This window comes from Macaca thibetana, chromosome 5 (genome assembly GCF_024542745.1).
Source record: "Macaca thibetana thibetana isolate TM-01 chromosome 5, ASM2454274v1, whole genome shotgun sequence".
Taxonomy (NCBI): Eukaryota; Metazoa; Chordata; class Mammalia; order Primates; family Cercopithecidae; genus Macaca; species Macaca thibetana.
In genome coordinates, this window is record NC_065582.1 from 144,249,782 (window position 1) to 144,263,955 (window position 14,174).

At 39.1% G+C, this 14,174-nt stretch overlaps 1 protein-coding gene across 4 annotated transcripts in view; it reads left to right on the forward strand.

The window, feature by feature from the left end:
- Positions 1 to 14,174, forward strand: part of ATP8A1 (ATPase phospholipid transporting 8A1) — a 266,458-nt gene that overhangs the window by 226,551 nt on the left and 25,733 nt on the right. For all 4 annotated transcript variants that reach the window (XM_050791502.1, XM_050791504.1, XM_050791503.1 and 1 more), the window contains 3 exons: positions 1,736 to 1,797; positions 3,740 to 3,796; positions 4,701 to 4,808. In XM_050791502.1, coding sequence (XP_050647459.1) covers positions 1,736 to 1,797; positions 3,740 to 3,796; positions 4,701 to 4,808 — 227 coding nt within the window. The remainder of the gene's footprint in view (positions 1 to 1,735; positions 1,798 to 3,739; positions 3,797 to 4,700; positions 4,809 to 14,174) is intronic.

The following is a 14,174-nucleotide window of genomic DNA, read 5'->3' on the forward strand; positions in this document are numbered from 1 at the left end:
GTATCAAAGACTATCTATCCACAATTGTTGGAAAAGATTACTAAAATACTCTTCCCCTTTATAACTCCATATCACTGTGCAGCTGGATTTCCCTTTTATATTTCACCCAAAACAATATGAGAATCCAGCTGCTTTCTGTAGAGCCAGAAATAAGAGATTGTGAAAACCCAAACAATACCGGTTTTCTCAATTATTTGTTTGCTTTGGAAAATAGTTACTTTTCAGAAAACCTGTCATTTATATTACCATGTATTAGGTTTTATTTTTATGATCAATGAATACATAATTTTAAATTTTCTGTTTCAATTTCTAATTTGGTAAATATTGATAGACATAAACCACATAAAAACTTTTTGAGACCCTCAATAATTTTTTAGTGTAAAGGGATCCATAGACCAGGAAGTATGAGAATGAGTGATTTACCCAAATTATTCAAATGCTAAACATGCCTTGCGCCTGATACTGCTTGGTGCTTTACATACAGAACTTCATTGTCACTTCAAAACGCCTTCAGGGTAAGTAGCTTCACTCTTTTTAGCTAAACTGAGTTCCATAGGGATTGATTGTAAATAACCCAAAATGACACAACTGTTAATAGTAATAGAACTACGCTTCAGTGTCTCCAAAGCTCGCTAGTACCACTCTCTGTGTTTCATCCCATACTTTATTCTAATATATTTTGCCCTTATATATTTGACTCTGAATAAACGTTGACTATGTGCATACATCATTGTATTACACATATCATGGATTTTAAATTTTTCAGTGGTATCAATGATTTAATTATTCAGCTCTTTCTTATTTTCACTTGATTTTATCAGTACTAGAAATTTTTGTGCATCAGCCACCACTTCCTTCATCTAAAGCCACATTTGAAGGCAGCCAGGTACGGAGGCTCACTCTTGTAATCCCAGCACTTTGGGAGGCCAAAGCCAGGAAACCACTTAAGGCCAGGAGTTCAAGACCAGCCTGGTCAACATGGTGAAATGCCATCTCTACTAAAAATACAAAAATTAGCTGGGCATGGGGGTGCACACCTATAATCCCAGCTATTCCAGAGGCTGAGGCACAATAATTACTTGAACCTGGGAGCAGAGGTTGCAGGGGGCTGAGATCACACCACTGCACTCCAACCTGGGTGACAGAGTAAGACTGTCTAAAAAAAATAAATAAATAGAAATAAAGCCACGTTTGTTAGTCATTACTAGAATAACAAAATACTTTAAAATATGCCCCTATACTCAGCCAGACTCTCAAAGAGCCACATGCCTGAAACCACACTGGTGTTCCTTGGCCCTCTGTGAGTTGCTTTTCTGAATCCCTTGTGGCCCAATGCCAGCAACTTTATTGAGAGATAGCAAGAAGATTCCCTATGACTCTCATCCATATTGGTAGCAGAGTTCTTTATTAAAATCCAGAATGCCCTTTCCTTCTTTGTTTGAACAATTTGATTTTTTTTTTTAATCTTGTGGACTCTGAAAATTCGTTAACAAGTCAGGTTTCCATCTTCAATGTTGGCTTTTGTGGCCTATCTTTACAGCAGCTTTGTTAACACTCTTTCTTAGAGTGTTTGGGTTTTTTGTTTGTTTGTTTTTTATTAACCTCATTTCTGGCTCCATTGTGTGTCCCTTGATTTCCCTTCCTTCGTTCAAACTTTCTGAATACATTTGTCTTTGAAAAGATTCTGAAAGAATCTCATTTTCCTTTCTAATAGGCCTCTCTCCTTTTCGTACAGGTACTGCATTTGGAAATGGGAAAACCTCAGATTATCTGCTGCTGGGAAACTTTGTGTACACTGTGAGTGCAGGATGTTGGTCTCGTTTGCATATAAAATCAAATCCTTTCATCTGTGCTGATTTCATTTTTAAATTTAAAAGTAATACGTGTGTTTCTGGATTTAAGGGTTGTTTATAGTTCCCTTTAAAAATTAAATAAGACCCAGGGCTTGTAACAGGATCTTATTTCATTTTTATCAAATAATAAAATAAAATAACTGAATGATAGGAAATCAATACCGTTAAGTAGCAGAAGGATTGAGGTTTTGACAAATCTGGGGGGTCTCCTTTCTCTTGGCATCAACCCACCGAAGTAGTAAAAGACAAGCAAAAATACATTTGCAGGGGCTGGTGGCTCCTTCTCATACAACAAGAATGCGAAAGCAGAGCAGTGGATAGAAATAAATCAGAGTGTATGTCATGGATATCTCCTGGGGACACTTTACAGTATCCAGGTCTCAGGAGAGTAGTTTTCTTAAATTTATTTCAAACTATATCCCTTTTTTTTTTTTTTTTTTTTTTTTTTTTTTTTTTTGAGAGGGCGTTTTGCTCTTGTTGTCCAGGCTGGAGTGCAGTGGCACGACCTCGGCTCACTGCAGCCTCTGCCTGCCTCCCAGGTTCACATGATTCTCCTGCCTCAGCCTCCTGAGTAGCTGGGATTACAGGCGCGTGCCATCACGCCCAGCTAATTTTTGTATTTTTAGTAGAGACAAGGTTTCACCATGTTGGCCAGGCTGGTGGTGATCCACCCACCACAGCCTCCCAAAGTGCTGGGATTACAGGCATGAGCCACCACAGCTGGCCTATATCTCTTCTTTTAAAATTTTTGGATAAATTAGTTTTTGCATTTAGTAAGTTTTATTTTAACAAATAACCTAAATTGCCATTAGCTATCCTGCTGAAAAAGCTCAACTGTTCTTACTGTAACCTGACTTTACAACCCCCCTGGGAAGTGTCTTATCACATGCTGTGTGCAAACCCTTAATATGCCCTCAAGTAGAACTGGGCACTTGAAGCAGTTATTGATCAAGTGCTAGCAAACATCACTTCCATCACCACAGCTGTCAAAGGTGCCTAGAGTTTCCTCGACTACTAGGAATATTTAAGATTGTATTATTATAAATAAATAATATTCCATGCTAATCACTGTTCTGAGTATTTTAGAGTTTTACTCTCAAAAAAAGAAAAAAAAAATCTCTGTAAGATTGGTAAGCTTTATCAGTCCCAGTTTACAGGTACAGGAGTTGAGACACAGAGAGGTGAAGTAACTTGCTTTGTTCATTAACCACAATAGCCAAGTGATAACATCTTGGGCACAGATAGTCAGACTCCACGGCAAGTACACTTCATAATTATGTTATACTGTGGAAAACACAGAGCAATTAATCCAACCCCAGTTTCCTTTTTCAGAATGGCTAGCATAAGCCCCAGCGATGGGTGTGTATATCATTGAGAAATGTCGCATATCCTACTCAGCAAGGTTTTAAGTAAAGTTCCAGAGTAAGCATTTAGATTTCTAAATGTATGGTTATTTTATTCATTAAAATTTGTCTTTAAAATTCAGAAAGTTAGACTTTTAGTATGAAAGGGGATTGAAAATAAAGGTAAAGTAAGCTTGAAAACTCAAATTAACCCAGGCATGTGCTATTGCTGTTCATGAATTGTACAAAAAGCAGGAAACACATACAGAGGAGCTCGTGGAGGGAGGGTCAGGCTGTGCAGGTGAGGGAGAGGCAAGGAAGCCAGAAGTGTGCAGTGCTGCCCTGGGCACCTCTGACCTATCACAGTCCCATCGGCTGCCCAGCTAATTCACCTGTCTCTTTGCTGGTTGGATGTACAAAGCAAGCAGCAGTCTCCTAGTCCCATAGTTAGATTCAGAGATATCTGTTCTTTATAAATCTTTCAGTCATTTGATGAACTTTCTTGTTTATGAGATAAAATAATATTTTCCTCTTCTGTTTTAGTTTGTGGTGATAACTGTGTGTTTGAAAGCTGGATTGGAGACATCATATTGGACATGGGTAAGAAAATATCTAACCACAACCAAGAAATGTCACATTTACTTGTGCATTATCTCCAGTCTTGGTGGTGGTCTTTGCTCTAACTTGATATGTCCCAGGTTGATATGTCCTAGTCCACAGGTTTTCAATTGTGGGGTGTCAGGGGTCGGGAAAGGAGAACTGGAGGTTTTAGTTGGGAAATACTGAGTTAAACTTAAACAAGTGCATTACCACAAGACTTCTCAGAGCCTTTAAAGTATTGTCATATATTATGAGTATCCCAGGAAGTTGTGATACTTTAAACTTATAGACTACAAATCTTTTCTTAGAGGTGTCACTGGACTGGTATTCTGCAGAAAACCCATTGGAAAGTGATTCTGAAGACTGAAAATATTAATGACAGATTTGTCCTCAGACATTGATAAATACCCAGTCTTGTTCCATTTTAGATAACGTTAGTTTTGCAGTATACCCCCATCCAGTAGAGGCCCTGGAAACAAAAGAAATTAAAGTTTCATGTCCCTGGGAAAGAATGCCACAAGGCATTTGGATTTAGCAGTCATCAGCATACATAATAATATTCTCACAAGGATCTGACATCTTTTGGTGAGAGCATGCAGACCAAGAGTAAGGCAGGCTTCCAAGTGTTCAGGGATGAAAAAGGTAAGAGTAAGAGGAGAAAACTACCAAAAAAGCTAGAGGAGGAGCAGTTCTAAATTCCAGTACCACAAACATTGCAACTGTTGTAGAAGAGATTAGCACTTAAAGATCCAATTTAAAAACACACACAATTAGGTAGAAACTCCTATAGATAATATTTTTATGGATATAATAAAGTTAATAAGGAAATTTGAGAGAGTTTCATTAGTATTTGTGTACTCGGTCTACATAAAACTTTTTTGACTCCGATTTCCTTGCTCTACAGTTCAGCCACATAGCGATATGGGGGAGCATCGCACTCTGGGTGGTGTTTTTTGGAATCTACTCATCTCTGTGGCCTGCCATTCCAATGGCCCCTGATATGTCAGGAGAGGTAATGTGCGCTGATAACTCACGATCCAACAAAACCTTAAAAACTGGTATTTTTTTAGCGAACCTTAATCATTTAGCATAATTTTCCATCTTGTTGATTTCTATTAAAATAGTATTTGACCATTTAAAAGCTGTTTTTAAACTCCACAGTTTTGAGTGATTAATCTTGAGAGAATATTTTAAACTTGAGCATTTTACTTAAATCTGACTTATCCTTTCATAAACATAGCCAGGACAATAAAATATGGTTGTCGGGAGCTTGAATCTTATTAAGGATATCCATATAGAAGATGCCATTTTAAAATTACACCATAAAGCCACAAATACATTTTGATTAAAGATTTGGGGAAATGGTGAGTTTCTGTCTTGGGACAGTCTATCATTTCTTCTGTTATCTCTTATTCTAGAGAAAAGTCTGCTGTCACTAGATTAAATGCACTTTTTGAGTTGTCCTAATGACATCAGTTTGGTTTTCATTTTGAAAGAATTAGGGCATCTGACATTTCAGCCTTATCATAGTCCATTTTCAATTCTGTCTTTCAGTTTCTTGTTACACGGGTAGGAATTGAGTTATTAGGTGTTCATGGGGGAGTGTCAAAAGATCTCCTTTCCTTCTGAAGAGATTCCAGCAGTAGGAGGGTTTATGATTTCAATTGCAGGAAATTTGACATAAAATGTATAAAAGAAAATGTGGAAAACATTTTGGGATTTCCTGTGACCTCACAGTAACTTGCAAATCAAGGTAATGTGAGCTCCATGACAGTACATTGTTTTACCGCAGTCACAGGAACCCTTTCCAGTGGTTTTCATGTATTTGTTGCCTCTAAGTACTGCCTGAGTACCTTCACTTTTGACAGTCTGGTTTATAGATCATTTTCATGAAATTTTATCTGACAGCATCCTGCTTTTTATAAATTAGCAGAATGCAGACACATTTTTAAAATTTTGTGGTTAAATTTATTAGAGAGAGGCATTATATACTCTTACAGCAAAACCAGACGTATCAAGGAGTATGTACTTCCTTTGACAAAAAGTGAAGGCTTCTTTTGAAACATATATTGTGAAAACTAGAAATTTTATAGCATGTATTCTAAGCAGAACAGGGAGAAAGCTGTGAGCGGGTCTCCTCTTTACCTTGGTTTCCAAGTCCTTTTCCTGAAATAAAGCAGTATAACTGTAGGAAAAAAAGTATGTGCCTGTGTGTGTATCTGATGATGACATTTGGAAAATTTAATTCTATTCTTTGTTTTTATTTGATGTGCTCTGTCTTATTGGACCTGCTTTTCCCTTAGGTCGATTTTAACTTGATATCTTTTTCATTAGACTTAAGTCTTTGCCTTTCTTTATCTCATTTCTTAATGTTTATTTTATTTTCAAAATGAATAACACAAAAGATTTGAGACCCAGATGGTTTAAGCAAGTATGGCCAATAGGTTTGATGACAAGAACTGAGGTTTTGACCACCTACTTCTAGGACAAGTGTGAAGTTTAACTGGCTTTTTGCCAACCAAATATAATTCTACCCTTGCCTGTAGAATTCCCAGAATTACCCAAACACAAAACTTAATATCGTCTCTTGAGACTCATGGTGATGCTGTGTTTAATTCAAAGTGAAATGAATGTCAGTACTCCATCACATTTCTGTTCACTTCATATACAGAGGGAAGTGCTAACAGAGGTTCTTTTCTTGTTGTTTTATTACTACTGCTACTCTGAATATAGTGTTTAAATAGCTGGTGCTCCACTGAAAATATGAAAATGGATTAATTCAGCTGTAGGGTAGGCTTGACTAGCATGTCCAAAATGTAAGTCTGTTTTCTTTATTCAAGCAAAAAAAGAATACTTTAAATTTATGTAGCACTTTAGCGCTCCCAAAGCATTTTGGTGTGCGTATGGATGTGGGTGTGGTGGGATATGGGGGGATGTGTGTGTGTGTAAATGACCCTCACAGTAATGCCAATATAAGGATATAGTGAGAATGCCACTCAGATTATCCAGGTAAATCATCTCCATTTACTGTTTCTTGAGCATTAGGCTAATAAGTCCCAAAAAATGTCATAGCTGTATTCAATTTTTAAAGTTTTTATTATAGATGTAGAGTCACTAGTTATGTTAGATGACAACTCAGTTAATTTCAACGAGAATGACTACTTTTAGGTCTATATTTTTCTAATCTTAAAATTCTTATCTCAATCAAGAATATAGCCAAATATATACATGTATATATACATATATATAAATGTGAAAAATTCATGTATGTACCAATATTTATATCTGTAGGTATATACATAATTGGCCAACTGTCTTAAAGCTTATTCAACTGTTAACTTTCATAGCAATATATTATTGTAATATATTGTACATTACATATATTATCTATTGCATATAGTAATATATTATTGTAAGTAATGCCAGCATAAGTTAAATGTTAGCATCTGCTGCCTTGACATGTTTTATGATACCCACGTAATGAAACACGGCCCAGAGCAGCCCCCAGAACTTGAGGCCATTCTGCAGGATTCCTGATGCAGGGTGTAGGTAATTTCTGTCACCACCACTAACAGGGTCATAAGTATCTAATCCAAAGACCATATCCCCAGGATCCCAGTCCTTTCCTGTGTTGATTTGGCAGCAATTCATTCCACACTAAATAATTAACTAATTATGTACGTAAGTGTGTTTTGGTTGCCCAAAAGCTTAATAAAGGTCTCCAGGATGGTACCTTGTAGAGGTGGAGCAGACAGAGAAACAGCCCTGTGGTGGTTCAGGAGGTATTTTGGAGAGTGAGATACTGTGTGGTTCTAAAGGAGCATTGACTGAATAGAGGAGCTCTATAAAAAGGCAACCAAGATCTGGGAAGAATAACACCAATAATACCTCATGAATATTGAACGCTTACTTTATCCCAGGTAGTTCTGTAAGGACTCTATATATATATATATGTATTTTTTTTTTTCAATCAACCAATCCAACAGCTATTGAGATTCTTCTGTGTGTTTGATGCTATTCTAGGAACTGTGGATTCAGTCCTGAATGAAACAGACAGAAACCCATGCCCTCCCATAGCTCACTTTTCTAGTGCAAGGGGGCAGACCGTAAATACAACGAGTAATGAAATATGTGCATATTTAAGTGTCTAGAGAAAAGTGCAGCAGGCAAGGGGAACCAAGAGCCTTATTTTCAGTTGTGTTTCCCATAGAGCCTTGTGGCACTTACTCATGGTCAGATTTAAAAAAAAAAAAAAAAAAAAAAAAAAAAAACCCTGGAGGAGCTTGAGAGGGAAGTGTCATGACCTGATTTATATTTTTGCAGTAGGACTCTGACTGTTGTATTGCAAGCCACTTAGGAGGCTATTCCAATAAAGCAGGAGAGAGATCATGGTGTGTGGGGCAGGAGGGCAACAGTGGTAAGAAATGGTTGGATTCTGAATACAGTTTGAGGGGAGAGCCAATAGGATTGATGGACAGGTTGGATGTGAGGAGACAGAGGAGAATTCAGGGCAGACTCCGTTGTGTTTGCCATGAACATAAGGAGAGAGTGCTTGTCGGTAACTCACATGATCCTCACACCAAATGGGTTGCCATAATCACCACTTTACAGATATGGAAATTGAGGCACAGAGAAGTTAGGAACCTTAACTGACATCACTATCTGACTCATAGTGGCAGAGATGAGGTTTCAACTTCGATGTCTGATCCCCAGGTCTGCTACCTTAAACGTTGCCCTGTGCTCCTTCTCTGATAATAGTTGCTAAGAGGAATGCGTGGTATTTGATCTGGAAATTAGAAGTCTGAAGGGACCCTCAGTCCTCGCAGGTATTTCAGGGATTTGTAAAGGAAAGGAAATCTCTGTATTCTGTTTTCCTGGCAGCACTACCTCCTGCATGTTTCTTCTCTCTGCCTTTTCCTCTCTATAGACGTTGCAGCGGTCTTGTTCTTCCTTAGTCCTTCTTCCACATCGGTGCCACAGTAACCGTTTCGGAATGCTTCAACTCCTTCTCGAGCAACCACTGTGTCTTCATTTCTTTCCTCATTCACTCAGACCTAATGGTGTGGGGCCCCTAGTGCCCCATAAATGAGTGTTAAGTGATTGGCAAATAACATTTTTTGCTTGCTTCCGTGTTTTAGACAAACAAATGAGAAACCGTGAAATAGAGGTTATAGAGAAGCAGCTTTCAGCTCACATAAGTACATCTCTCCAACATCTTGTGATTTCCAACACATGAAGATTTTCAGCAACAGAACAGGATGCTGGTCTCATTTAATTAATCCTTCCCAGGCCAGGCAGATGAGCTCTCAGCCACTGTGATACTTAAGCAGCACTACATTCTATGCCTCTGAGCTTGTCTTCCAACTCCTAAGAGATTCTCTTGTATGCCTCTCTTTACTGCGTCCACTTCAAAGAACTATTTTAAAAGGGCACAGATATTTTGCTCTAGTTAACAGGATCTTGGGGTGCAAATTATACAAATTCAGCAACTTACAGGTAGAGGTCTCATGCTTCTGTATTCAGCTTCATGCAGATTCACACATAAATCAGGACTTTATAGTCATTTCCAACTTACATTCTTGGGTCATCTTTGCAGCAAAGGCAGAGCCATTTCTCTCTACGTGTTGAAAGAAAATCCTTGCTCCCTAAGTTGGGGAGAGAAGGGAACCAACATTTATTGTGTACCTACTAAGTTCTCCAGGCACTATATTTAATGCCAGATACTCCTTGTTTTCGCTAAACTCATGTTCCAAATCTGTGTAGTAAGCAAAGAAATAGCCGGTGACCCAGAGAATTTAATCCAGGCCATTCTTTTCAATCCCATTGGTTTCTGCTAACATTCTGAGGAATTCAGTACTTTCTTTTTGGGGCTTATTGCTGTTCCTTACTCTCAGGTGATAACTCTTTTTGTCTTGTAGCCATCCTCCTTGCATTCAATCCATCTGCCATTTCCCCACTTTTCCCAGGGTCCTGAACAATTTCTATAAGCAAGCCAGATATGAAAGTGCTCCTGTCTTTTTAAAAAGGTACCCAGAGTTATAATTTCCCCTTCTCAACACCCACCTGACTCCCTCAACCCTATTTAGAGAAATTCCATCTCACTTCATGTCCTAGCCTTTTGCCTGTTCTTAACAGCAATATTAGCATAAATAATATCCATTTTGTTTAAAAAAATTTTTTAACTATTAAATAGAAAACTCAGTCATCCTACATCATCAGAAAATGAATGGTTGCCACTCAGCTATAATAGGGCCCCATTGATGAAGGGCCAGTCACTGTCAGAGGCACTTTTCATGTGGTCACTCATTTAATGTTCACAGCCACACTGTGAGGTAAATTCTTTTAGACATTTCACAGATGCAAAGTGGCTAAATCACTCTCTGAAGGTCAAACAGCTCCAGAGTGTCTGAACTACAGTGTGAACCCAGCCTGATTCTGTCCCCTGATGCACCATGCCCACTCCTGTCTGTTCCTTTTCCATTTCTTCTCTCATCTTTTCTTTCCCCTTCCCTGTGGCTTTTCTTCCAGACTTATCAACTATAATTTAATGCCCTTCTAGCATCAGTGCCACCCATCAAAGTACTTAGTTCCATCTTGTTGATGAACTGACCAGTCGTCAAGTGCATATAATATTTCCATCTTCAGCTGTCCTTAGCTGCCTTTGTCTCTGCCCAGGGGTTCTTTTCAGAGCATCAAATAGCTTTTCCCCTTTTGCTTCCGCTCATTCTGCATGCCTGAAGTGACCGGAAAGCTATTCCTCAAATATCTCAGAGTTTAGTGCAGACTTCAGTTACTGTAGACCCAGCCAAGAGCTGCTTGTTCTCAGTTGGTGGGCGGGGTGTTCCCATTTGGAAAACATTCCTTCCTAGAGTTTTGCACTTTGTTTCCACTACAGTAATTCTACATCTCTACCCATGATAATGATTCAAATGATAATGATTAACAAGTGTCCCACAACCATAAATTATTGAAATATTTAACTGTTCAAAAGGAATTATGATATCGGGGGTTAGGGGCCGTGGGGGTAAGGTAGACATTGGAAAATGCAACAATAAGAAATCATTTAGGAAAGGAAAAAGAAACTAGTGTGACGAACTTGGCTGTGACTTTAAATATGTCGCTGTCTTCCTCTCCTCTCACAAATATGGTTGTGATTTAAGAGGAGAACTTTTTTTCAGACCTGACTTGTATTTTTTCACACCAGTACAACAATTTATGGGGCAAGGTAGGCCCTGGGGAAAAGTGCTATGTTATATAAACATATGCTGGCCTGCTTTTCCGACTGGTCTCAATGATGTTACTGGGTATTTTTTGAATTTCTAGGAGAAAATAGTTTAGCCAATGATTAATAAACCAGATTAAAAAATAAAAAGCTACAGCAAGGATCATTTCATATCAGGATTAATAACAGAAGCTTAGTATCAGCAAAACTTTTAAATTTATTGTGGCGTTGCAGACAGGCACTGTAAAGTCCTCCCAAGCACCATCTGTTTCTGCTCTCCCTGGCCTAAGGGATCTATAAAACTACTGAAGGAAATTGAAGTTAAGGAACGAGCATGTGTTTTACAGAATTTCAGATCTCTTGATTGAGGTTTGTAAAGGCTTTCTGAAAAACAATAAAAATCTTTGTTGAACCCTTTGGTGTCACCCCTGTAGGAAAGGTATTAATAAACTACATTAGTGATATGATTTTCCTAAATTGTGCTGTTGCCTGTTTTATCCAACATAATAAATTACTTTTCCTATGAGGAATTTCCTGGTTAAAATAGTCTTTATTCATCTATCAGCTTTTAATTATCTCCATAGCATGCGGTAATTTATTGGTCTTAAGACCAAGCCTTGTAGATGAGGTGGGGCAGTGTTATGATATGATGGAGTTTCATCCGAGATTACCGTGTTTAACCAAGTAGTCTGGAGGGAACAACTGTACAAAATTCTGTCAGATGTTCTTCAATGAGCCAATGACTGTGAGTCCATCCAGTAAAACCTGCCATTGGTCACGGTCCTCATGCCCCCAACAGTAAACGAAAGAGGCAGACCTTCACAGTTCTACAGGCAGCTGGCCAGGAGCCACTTCCAAGCCCATTTTGTAAAGAGAAGTATATATGGAAATGCTGAGAGGAAAAGGGAGACATGGGTATGACGAACGTAATCATGAATCAGGATATCTGGACATCTGCATACACTTTACAGTGAGAGCTCTCCTTAGAGCCAGTACGAGAACAGGCATTGTGTTTTGTAACCACAGTACATTTGCCTGCAATATACAGCAAGTGTAGATTGAGCGTCTCCTGTGTGCCAGGGCCTGTGTTAGGCACTGGGGGATGCAAAGATGAATGGAATTGGCCTTGTCCTTAAGGATCCCTTTGTTTAATGGTGGGGCATTGATGTCATAAGCGAGAGAGAGGCCGTGGTGTACCCGTATGCTACAGTGATGAGCAAGGTGTGAAAGCTGAACGAAGCCTGCTCCTGGTATGGTACAGCTTTAACTATTCAGCCCTAGAGGCCATTCATTGTCACATTCATTCATTCCACAAATATGTGTTGAGGACTTAATTGGTGCCAGGCAATGTTCCTCGATACCAGGTTAATTGGGCAGGATCCCCATTGCCTAATTGAGGGGGCCAGGGAATGGGAAGGAGAAACAGGCACTAAACCAGTTAACAAATGACTAAATGAAGAATAAGTACAGATAATTTGACAAAGTGATAAGTGATGGGAGGAACACAGAGCAGATATGATAAGGGACAGGATTATAATGGGTGTTCCAGGAAGGTCTTTCTGAAGTTGGGACAGTTAAGCTGAAACTCACATGATGCAGGAATACCTGTCATATGAAGAAGAGCATTTCACACTTAAGGAACAGCAGGTGCCCATTCTCCAAGGCAGCAACGGGATTTTCCATTCAAAGACAAGCCCCGTGACTGCAGCAGAGAGAGCTGGAGAGAGCACTATGAGGTGGGGTCAGCGCGATGGGCAGAAGGCAGACTGCCTCTCTGCCCTCCAGGCCCAGCATTCTGGTCTGGCAACCACCACAGCTTTTGTTTGAATGACAGGCCAGAAATACTCATGAAAGAAAGTGTTTCAATAAAGCTCATAACTGGACATAGTTCTTTTTTTTTTTTTTCTTTGTTCTCGCACTTGTCCCCCAGGCTGGAGTACAGTGGGCATGATCTTGGCTCACTGCAACCTCTGCTTCCTGGGTTCCAGTGATTCTCCTGCCTCAGCCTCCCGAGTAGCTGGGATTACAGGCGCCTGCCACCACACCCGGCTAATTTTTGTATTTTTAGTAGAGATGGGTTTTTGCCATATTGGCCAGGCTGGTCTCGAACTCCTGACCTCAGGTGATCCGCCCGCCTCAGCCTCCCAAAGTGCCAGGATTACAGGTGTGAGCCACCGCGCCTGGCCAACTGGACATAATTCTTGCATTCCATCCTATGGTAAGGTAAAGGGATCATCAATGAGGGGCATTAAGCTGCTTTGTTCAAAGTTATCACTTAAGCTTCCTAGCATGCATCATCCAAAGCAAGTTACTTATGGCATATTTTTCAATGTTTAAAAAAGTAACTGTGGATTAAACAAGATAGAAACGTATTTCTCTTCCATGTAATAGAAGTCATGGGGGAGACAGACAGTCCAGGACTGGTATGGAATCTGCACAGTCATCAGAGACTAGGTTCCCTTTAACTTACTGCACTGCCAACCTTAGTGTACTTCCTCATAGTCTAGAATGGCTGCCTGAGCTCTGGCCATTTTACCAACCTTCCAGCTAGCAAGAGAGGGAAGAAGGATTTGCCCTTTCTATTTGAGGCTCCTTCTTAGACATTACCAATACATTTCTACTTAGATCTCATTGTCCAAAAGCTAATCATATAGCCAAAGCAGCTGTAACAAGAGAGTCAGAGGGATGTAACCTTTGAGCTGGAGGAAAAGGTGACCAGCCAAGGACAAAAGTAATTGCATCTAAAGATGATATAGAATGAAGGGCAACTAAAAGTCTCAGCCATGGAAGTCAGTTTTTCTATGTAAGCCATGTAACAGCTGTTTTTCTTTAGCTAGGTGCTTTTTGAAGTTTTGAGGTTTTTAAAAATCGTTTTCTACAGTCTTGAAATGCAGGTTATTTTGTTTTACAGACTGACTGACTTGTAATCAAACAACTGATGCTTTACGAGAGGGCTTTTCAAACATTTTTTTAAAAAGCTAAAATGCAGACCCGTCACAAAATTATAAAAACCTGTAAGAATCATGTAACAAGTAAACATATTAAACATTGAGATAACATACCGTCTCATACAACTTACTTAATAACATCATAGCATTTTTAAATTTTGTTTCTCATAATGAAAAAAAATTTTTTACTAATACTGTCCTCATTTTT